The 9,091-nt window shown below is 39.8% G+C and overlaps 1 protein-coding gene across 1 annotated transcript; it reads right to left on the bottom strand.

The window, feature by feature from the left end:
- Window positions 1–2,299: 2,299 nt before the first annotated feature.
- On the bottom strand, window positions 2,300–8,332 carry camkva (CaM kinase-like vesicle-associated a). Its single transcript, XM_076268624.1, has 10 exons — window positions 8,238–8,332; window positions 7,791–7,922; window positions 7,447–7,521; window positions 6,254–6,392; window positions 5,729–5,849; window positions 5,494–5,569; window positions 4,769–4,905; window positions 4,512–4,590; window positions 4,258–4,345; window positions 2,300–2,584 (listed from the first exon to the last, which is right to left on the bottom strand). The coding sequence occupies exons 1-10, from the start codon at window positions 8,330–8,332 to the stop codon at window positions 2,300–2,302; spliced, it is 1,227 nt and encodes a 408-aa protein (XP_076124739.1).
- Window positions 8,333–9,091: the final 759 nt, after the last annotated feature.

Consider the following 9,091-nt stretch of genomic DNA (forward strand, 5'->3'; position numbering starts at 1 on the left):
GTACACAAACCAAAAGTACTGATGAGAGCTTCTGACCAGTGATTAGAATCATTGCTTTGTTAATTCATTAACATATTATGAATAAATTATGATACAGTAAAATTAGGAAATTAGGAGATTACCCAATCCTGCCAGACACACTCACAGTACTTACACACAAGTTAATGAAAACTTTCAAACTTGTGTGCATCATTGACAGCAGGTACAGATCGCCATCTCTGGATTATGTCGGATCCATTTGAAAGCTTGCAACCTTTACATTGTCGTTGTAATGTAAATAATTATTTGTATCATGATTACTCTGCACAACCCTACTGTCATCACAGACTTTATGAAATTATACAGTATTGCTTTGTTGATACTGCACATCAACAAAAAACTTTGCCAACACACTGAAAAGAGATTTGCTGTTTGGCACATAGTATAATATAATACTGACAGAAAAAAAACAATTAATCTGCAAAATGTTAAATTAGATACATCATTGTCAAAAATGTACATCAAATCAATTCAACCTGGTTGGAAAAAACATGAGAGAATTACAATATATCTTTTCTATTTTCTTCTATTTTCTTCAGTACATATTTAATGCAACAGAACATATAAACAGAGGACACATGCAGTATTTTATCGATGGATTTTGGCCTGCTTTCTGTGATTTAAATTGCGCTTTGTAGTGTGTAAGCACGTAGTCAGGGCATCAGTGTTTTCAAGTGCAGTTTGCCACTGGCAGGAAGCAAAGAAGGAGGAACTACTACAGTTGAACTACACGCAACGGACAAACTGCAGGTAGCGTTTGAACAGGCAAGCCTACAATATGAACAAAAACAGCTAGTCTAGCATCATCTGAAGGCAGCAGGAAAAGTCTGACTATTTTGCTAGATTTATGCTACACTGAAAGAAATTCCATGGTACATACTATTTTACAATATACATTACACACACGGTTCCATCTCTCCCTTCTCCCTACTGAATATCCAGCCCATGCAGAGTATATTCCTACCAGCTAGAATCTAGGTGGGTGCTACTCTCTGATGGTGATCCCCTCGCGCAATGTTAGGATGACATTTTAACTCAGTGAGCGAACAGCAATGTGATGCAAACATTCTGTGCATTGTGCCATTGTGGTTATGTCTGCATATGACAGATCAAGCTTTGTTGTGAGACACAGGGTGTACACTAATGTGCCCACAACACATACATACAAAGGTATAGAGGGAGATCGAGCTATTGGAACTCTGCAAAGTCCCCCTAAAACACATTTTGCAGCTAAAACAAACAAATATAATTTTGATTAGACATTGATATTTCTTTAACAAGTAATTAAGTGATTTGTTCTATTTTTAATATATATATATAATTCCATTCTTTTGCATTTGAATTTACATGAAATCTGTCAGGTATGACTATGTTTAAGGGAATTAAAGCAATTTGTTTCAGAGGGGAGATATGCTCATTATTTGTATCAAAGTAAAAAATGACACATGGCTCAAAATTAATCAAGTTTCATTGATACACATGCACACTGGACATTTCTACTTTGACCAGATGAATCCTCTGCATATACCTAACCCAGAGACAAACATTCATGAAACATGTGATCAAAAATAAACTTATCTATTTTCAACTACAATTATATCTGAGCCAAATACATTGCTTTCATACTTATGATATGGTCCGCAATTAGCTCCTACAGAATAGATGAGAACATACAATAGACTTCATATAATTTATATTTTCTGTCCAACTATCTGATATAATACATCAAATGTATCTACCCCAGCTTCCCAACCATCCATTTCCTGTTACATATCCTATATCATCTAAAATTTGCACAATTGATATGATGAGAGTCTGGCTAAAGTGAAGCTAAAATCTCACAGAAAAGCACACCATCAAATGTTCTAGGACAACAAAAAGGTGCTCATTGTGCAAGGTGGTACAGACTTCCTCTAGACACTGTACGCTCTCTGCTAAAACATTAAACGACTGAGACCTGGATCCATGATGCCAAAAAAGAGTGTGTATGCAGTGTTCAACATTTCTCTCTCTCTGTGTGTGTGTGTGTGTGTGTGTGTGTGTGTGTGTGTGTGTGTGTGTGTGTGCGCGCGTGTGTGTACACAGTGTGTGTTTACTGTATGTGTGCCTGCATGCAAGCGTACAAAATGAGAGTGCATTTTATGTGTGTATGTGTGTGTGTGTGTGTGTGTGTGTGTGTGTGTGTGTGTGTGTGTATGTGTGTGATTGTGTGTGGAGGGTCACCCTATTCTTTCTCCTCCTCTCAAACTATGTGGTTGTTTCAAGGCTCTGGCAGAGTGTCAGCACTGCATTGCGAGGGAACGGCTGTCTCCACGGTGACAGTGGCTTGTTCTGGGGCGGGGGCTGGATCTGGAGCTGGAGCTGGAACTGGAGTGGGGGCCTCTGTTGTGCCAGGTGGGCCCTCTGGGGTCACAGCTGGTGGCTGGGGTGTGTTGCTGGGTGTGACGGGACCAGCAGAGGTGCCCGTGGCGGGGCTAGAGGCCCCTGAGTCACTCTGATCGGGAGCCCGGAGCCTCTTCATAAGCGTGGTGACCCGCACAGCTTTCTGAAAAGGGCCAGAGAGACCAGGGCGCATTCAAATTCCTTGAAGACTTAGACTTAGACTTAGACTTCTTAAGTGAGGCGAACATTCACAGCAAATTGCACAATTACAATTTTGTGTCAACATTCCATCTCAATGGTAACCCTCTGTCCACCTCTGCGCATGTTCGCAGAGATCTACCTCTTTAAAGTTTCCCAAGTGTTCACAAATATTTGTGGAAAACTCAAAGCAAAGAGAAAACTGCAAATTTTCACGAATGTTCACCTGTGTTTGAAAATTCGAACGCACCCGGGCATTTGGACAGCAGTATAAACAAAACATGAGTGTGTACTTTCTCTGATCCACCTATAAATGATGGTGTTAGTCACTCAATTCCCAGAGAGCAGGAGTCTAACTAAAAGCTTGTCATCCCCTACTGCACACCATGTTTAATTACCAACATCTGCCAACTGACAAAATGTCAACCTGTATGAGTACACAATTGCTGATCACAGAAATATGCTTTCAAGCGTACTGTCTGTGGAAATTGTAGACACATATGAGAAGTCCATGGTAAACAGTAAAAGTGTAAACGTTTAGGGATTCACTAATGTACTTTATTCGCTATAATATAGGCTAAAATCAGAATACTGGCAAAAAATATCATATCAATACAGGCTTAAATCATTGTGACGAACTGATTTTGCAGGCACAATCATTGTGACACAAAAACTTTTCAGTCAACATATGACAACTGAACTTGAAACAACAATGACATGATTTAAATATTTTGATTGCAGTCAGTTTGTTGTTTTATCTCTGCTTCCCTTAATCCAATTCTCATCTCATCATGTGGATATAACTCCAAAAGAACTGAAGTGTTGCGTTTATAATTTGCAAAAGCCCAAACAATTCTCATGTCTACTGATGGATACTAATCCCCTTCCTGAACTGAGCAATAGGAGGCTAAGACCTGATTCCACGAATTAAAGTTCCTCCGGGGGATGACATGGCTGGCTAATCTCAACATCATTGTCCTCAAATGTTTCTTTGCAGGAAAATAAATAAATAAATAAATCAAAGGCTATACAGCCCTTTCACTCCTGCCTCCTTTGACATCACTGAAAATTAAGATAGCAAAGTGCTGATATGACAGATGTAGATAGTCGTCTTTCTAAGCGGTGGAGGTCAATATTTAATGTTATAACATTATAACACAGTCAGTGCGGCTACATGCATACAAACAATCCGATTTCATTCAATTAAAAATGTCATATAAACTGAATTATCCGATTGAACTCCAATTTGATTAAAAATCGGAGAAGATTAAATTTGTCTTTGTAATGGAGTTTATAATGTTGTGGAATGTTGTTAGAATGTCAAAACTCCCCTGCTGAAGGGTTCTGGGAATCGGATTTTTACTTGTTCACTTAGCCAACCCTAGCTGCCAACTGTCACGCATTCGATTGGCGTAAGAGCGTGTGGAGCCAATCAAACGAATGAATCTCACGGTCAATGCGTGAGAGTTGGCAGCTACGGTATGAGAGATCTATCTATAAGGCTCTACACCTGTCATGTAAACTGGAGTATTCCAAATTCTGATAGTACTCCGACTGGTGCGTGCTTTACTCTGATTGTTTTGCACATGTAACAGCACTGAGTGTCAGTGTTTAAAAAGGCATGAAATCATACTGTACCTTCCACTTTGCTTTGGCAAAGTTCTTTTCGATTTGAGCACAAACTCCATCTTTTATGTTCTTATCGGAGGCTGCGTTTCCAGATATCCTTGAAAAAAAGGTCAGAAAGTTGATCAGACAAATGTGCAAAACATGAGAAACCTTCAAAACTCAGTAGACATACACCCAATGATGGCAGTTTGATTTAGCCCTAGTAGCCTATAGAATTTCTTAGTATTTTATGTTTCACAGATAAGCCAAGAGCACTTGAGTACCACTCATGGTTAATGGCCTCCTGTGCAGTCAATCTTTGGTCCTGGTCCACTTCCATTAGACAGGCCACAAGGTTTTTAGCTGTAAAACAGAACCATACACATCAATCAGCTAGTCATTATGTCTGAGACAGAAAGCTCTATTACCGAAAAAAAAAAACATTCAAAGCCAGATTTGATTCAATTTATTTGGCTTATCAATCATCCAGCTTGATCCATGTCATTAGAGGCTCACTAGGAGTTTCTGTGAAAGGGCATACCAGAGTCAGAGATCTCATCCCAGTAAGGTGAATCAAACTCATAATCTCCAGCTAGGATCTTCCTGAAGAGGTTCTTGTCATGATTGTCGTAATCGTCGTCATCTGCATCATCGTAGAACGGAGGGTTTCCTGACAACCTGACCAATAGGAGACAGCAAATCAGTTTAACCTAAAGATGATTTGCAATGGCAACAAAAGAGTTCACAATACCATAATAAAATGGTTTATAATAGTACAGCAGTTTTCATAATGCCCAAATAATACCCTATAATGAACACTGAGATAATAAAAGTTACAACAATTTTTCCCAACCACAGATAAGATGCTCAGTATAGTAAATGGGTCTCATGAAAGTACAACTCAAATCATGCGTGATTGATGAGGACACTTAGAGACCTGGATAGCCACAAGTACTTACAGGAGAGATGAACATTATTCACACGCCAATGGGAAGAACTACTGTAGGGCATTCTCAGGGAGTGCCGATGATGATGATGATGATGACGATGACGATGACGACGATGATGCTGACGACGAAGACGAAGACGATGATGATGATGATGATGATGATGATGATGATGATGATGATGATGATAATGATGATGATGATGATGATGATGATGATGATGATGATGATCATTATCATGATCATGACAGTGATGGTTGTTCAGCACCGCAGAACAACAAATGGGTATGAGGACATTGCAAGGAGGGCATATACTCACAGTATATACATGACCACGCCAATGGCCCAGCAATCCACTGGCCTGCCATACCTCTGCCTGCCCACCACCTCAGGAGCTGATGGGAGATGACATCAACATCAAATCCAGATCATCACAATGTGCCTGTCTACACATACACAAACTTCACTGCAACATCATGGCGGTTATATGCCCACTAAGCTTGTTACTAAGTTCATTTTTGTCTGTCTGTCCGTCTGTCTGTCTCTCTGCTCACCAAGGTATTCTGGAGTACCACAGGGTTCTTTGATGAGGCCATTCTCCAGCTTAGCGAGATGGAAGTCACTGATGACAATTTTTGAATGCTTCAGACGGTTGTAGTAGACAAGATTCTCTAACTGCATGAAGGAAGAGCAGGATAATATGAACCAAATGCTTGAAGCATTACCTAAAGTTATTAAATAAACAATACAATCGGGTATCCTTTGCTTGGCTGTGAGGGAAATAAAGATATGACCATATTAAAACACTGACCATCAGCAAGATATTAGCAAATAAAAGATGCAGATTACAGAGCACAGGATACAGAGTGCACTGAGTTGATGTTTAGTATCACCATTAGTTATACTTGGATAATAAACAACAGAACCTTTAAGGAGTATATCCATAAAGAAATAATTTAGTGAATATTTAATTAGGACAGCCTGGCTTGGTCAATCATCATTTTTTTCACTGCAGTTCTTCTCCATGCAGTGCTGTGAATGGTCCACTAGATGCCAATGCAGAGCAGAAGGTACAGTACCTTGAGGTTCCTGTGGACGATGTGCAGAGAGTGCAGGTAAGCGACGGCCTCCAGGACCTGTCTCATCACATTGCTGGTGTCCCTCTCCGAGTAGTAGCCTTGGTCCAGGATCCAGTCAAACACCTCTCTACCTGAGGCTCTGTGGACAAGGAGACGTTGAGCACTTGGGCAGTGTAGGGCTATCTAGACACACTTTGTAAGACATTTAAATGTCTAATAGGATGAATAGGGACAGCAGTTCTTCTCTCATCTGAGTTTTTGTATTAAGCCGTGCACTGCCAGTGACTTGCGACCCCCATGAAGTATAACATGGAACATGGAACACAAAAGAACATTACAGCCTAACAACCATAATATTATTTAAAATGTAACATCCATTATATAATGTATTCAATACTTTTATTAGAAGTATACAAGGGGCAAAGAAAATTGAAAAACTTTTATTTGAAATGTAACTACTATTTGTATCTTTTGTTACAATTATGGCCAAAATATGCTATTTATTGTATTATTTATTGACCCCCAGGGGGTCCCAATCCCCACTTTGGGAACCACTGCCTTAGAGAATGTAGACCTTTAGATAGATTTATGCTGGTCTGCTAAATTCATGAGTCATTAGCCACGTTTACATGGACAGTTTCTTTGTCATTCCGATTAAACTATTCCAATTGAAAAATATGTGCCGTCTGTTTACATGGGATACGTTATATTCTGATCAGGTGCTCTTAAGTGCTTTAGAATCTTTGATCGGAATAGCTATTGTTGCCTACTTTCCTTGGGAAGATACAGCAGGCAATCCAATTGACCGATATATGGCTGTTCAGTCTGAATGGGAACAGACTACACCACCTCTTTCATACCGATTAAAATTCCGATCGGATCAGCCATTTTTATTCCAATTGAGGCGTTTATATGATCATTTTTATTCCGATTGAGCATTTATTCCATTTCTAATCGGATTAAAAGTGTCCATGTAAACATGGCTATTCTCTGATATCAGAGTATTCTTTTTGACAATGTACAAAATATGACTAGGGTACAGAGAGTGTAACTGCATGTTTGCCTCTCTGGGGATATAAAACGCACATACTGCATCATTCCCATGTCTTCCTGTCTTTTGAGGAGCATGGGGGAGAAAGAAAGTCAAAAAGGAAAAAAAAGAAAAGAAAAAAAAAGAAACCCATTGCACTCACAGCTCAAGGAAGAGGAAGTACTCCTTTCTTGTCTCATAGACATCAACCAGCTGCAGGATGTTTGGATGCTTCACCCTACGCACGCATGCGTGTGTGTATATATATGTGTGTGTGTGTGTGTGTGTGTGAGAGAGAGAGAGGGAGAGAAAGAGAGCGAGAGGCACAGGGAAAAAGGAATAGAGAGTGAGAGCAAAGCATAACAGATGTGTATAAGTTATCTTGCAAAGCATTTAAGAGATAGAAATCCTAAAACAGACTAACAGTGTTTACATTTAGTTGGCATGTACAATAAAGGATATTGGATAGTTTGGATTATAAAGAAATCAAGAATGTTCCAAACCTACATCTTCAAGATGAGGATTTCATTTTTGGCTGCTTTCCGCACTTTTCTCCCATCTTTCTTCAGGAACTTTTTACAGGTGTACATTTTCAGAGTATTCTTGTCTTTTGCCCGGAAAATCTCACAAAACTCCTCCCTGCAACATCCACATACACATGTAAAACACACACACACACACACACACACACACACACACACACACACACACACACACACACAAACACAAACACACACACACACACACACACACACACACACACAGGAGAGCTTCTCTCCATTTCTATCCAGTCAGGCACAAAAGCTTTACAAGCAATACCCAACCCAACAATCAAAGTGCATAGTGGGCATTAGGAGGCACATATGACGACTCCGACAACAAACCACGGAAAGCAAACACAGCAGGTTTCTAAGAGAAATTGTGAGATGAGTAGCTGCTTGGAAGTGCACTCACGATTTGACGACCTGGCCCAGGTCATATTTGTCAGTGACCTCTGAGGGGTTGTTGTAATCCTTCTTCTCCCCAGGGGTTAGACAGCCAAACGGCATGGCTGCAGCAGCCCTACACACAACACAGACAGACAGGACTTCACATGAAAAACATGCAACATGCAACGGATATCACACTCTTTCAGCTAAGCTTAAAGACGTAAACATTTTGAAACTGAAAAAAAAGATACATAGATAAACAAAATGGATGGAAGAGCAGTATTTTTTTATATCTCTCTGATGTTATCAGGGTTTGTTTTAAAGGAGGTGTTGTGAAAGATTATAAGCTCGATATAACAAAAATTTGTGCCTGTGTATTTCCTATTTGTCTCCATGCTGTGTTCAGATATTTGCCTACGTTTTCTACTCTATATAATCACATATTGTGATATGCAAAACCCACAACAAGGCAATCATTCAAATCTTAATTTACATTCTCTTGACACCAAACAACACTGCAGTATTTTATAGTCCTGTGGTACTTTAATTCATTTTATGAGTTTATGTGTCAGCAGCAAAGGAGCCAACAACCATTGTCCAATAAATTTGAATGACCTCTTTACAAGTGTATGGATTATATTGGAGTCATGACCTTGCATGGCGCTAATGTGCTAGCACTCGCTGGGATGTAAAGCTGCAGCACTTAAGCCCTATTCATCACACCTCCAACACAATAAATCTGTTGCTTCCCAAAGAGCAAGTGAATGTCACACATTCAGAGGGGGAAAAGAGCAGAAAACCTCGATCGGTCCCTTGACTGACGCCTTCATAGGACACTACAAGGCCGCAGAACGCTCAGATCAATCAGTAGTTATCTGT

The sequence above is a fragment of the Alosa pseudoharengus genome, unplaced genomic scaffold, assembly GCF_046254945.1.
Source record: "Alosa pseudoharengus isolate Yale_2024_CS ecotype anadromous, Long Island Sound unplaced genomic scaffold, YU_APseudo_1.1 YU_APseudo_1.1_scf_5, whole genome shotgun sequence".
NCBI classification, from domain to species: Eukaryota; Metazoa; Chordata; class Actinopteri; order Clupeiformes; family Clupeidae; genus Alosa; species Alosa pseudoharengus.

Excerpts from the sequence above, each read along its gene's own strand:
- camkva (XM_076268624.1), bottom strand. The coding sequence starts at position 8,332 with ATGCCGTTTGGCTGTCTAACCCCTGGGGAGAAGAAGGATTACAACAAC. Across the intron at positions 7,522-7,790 it reads GAAATCCTCATCTTGAAGAT|GGTGAAGCATCCAAACATCC; the intron begins GTAGGTTTGGAA and ends ATGCGTGCGTAG. Across the intron at positions 5,850-6,253 it reads TCGTCCACAGGAACCTCAAG|TTAGAGAATCTTGTCTACTA; the intron begins GTACTGTACCTT and ends TCCTTCATGCAG.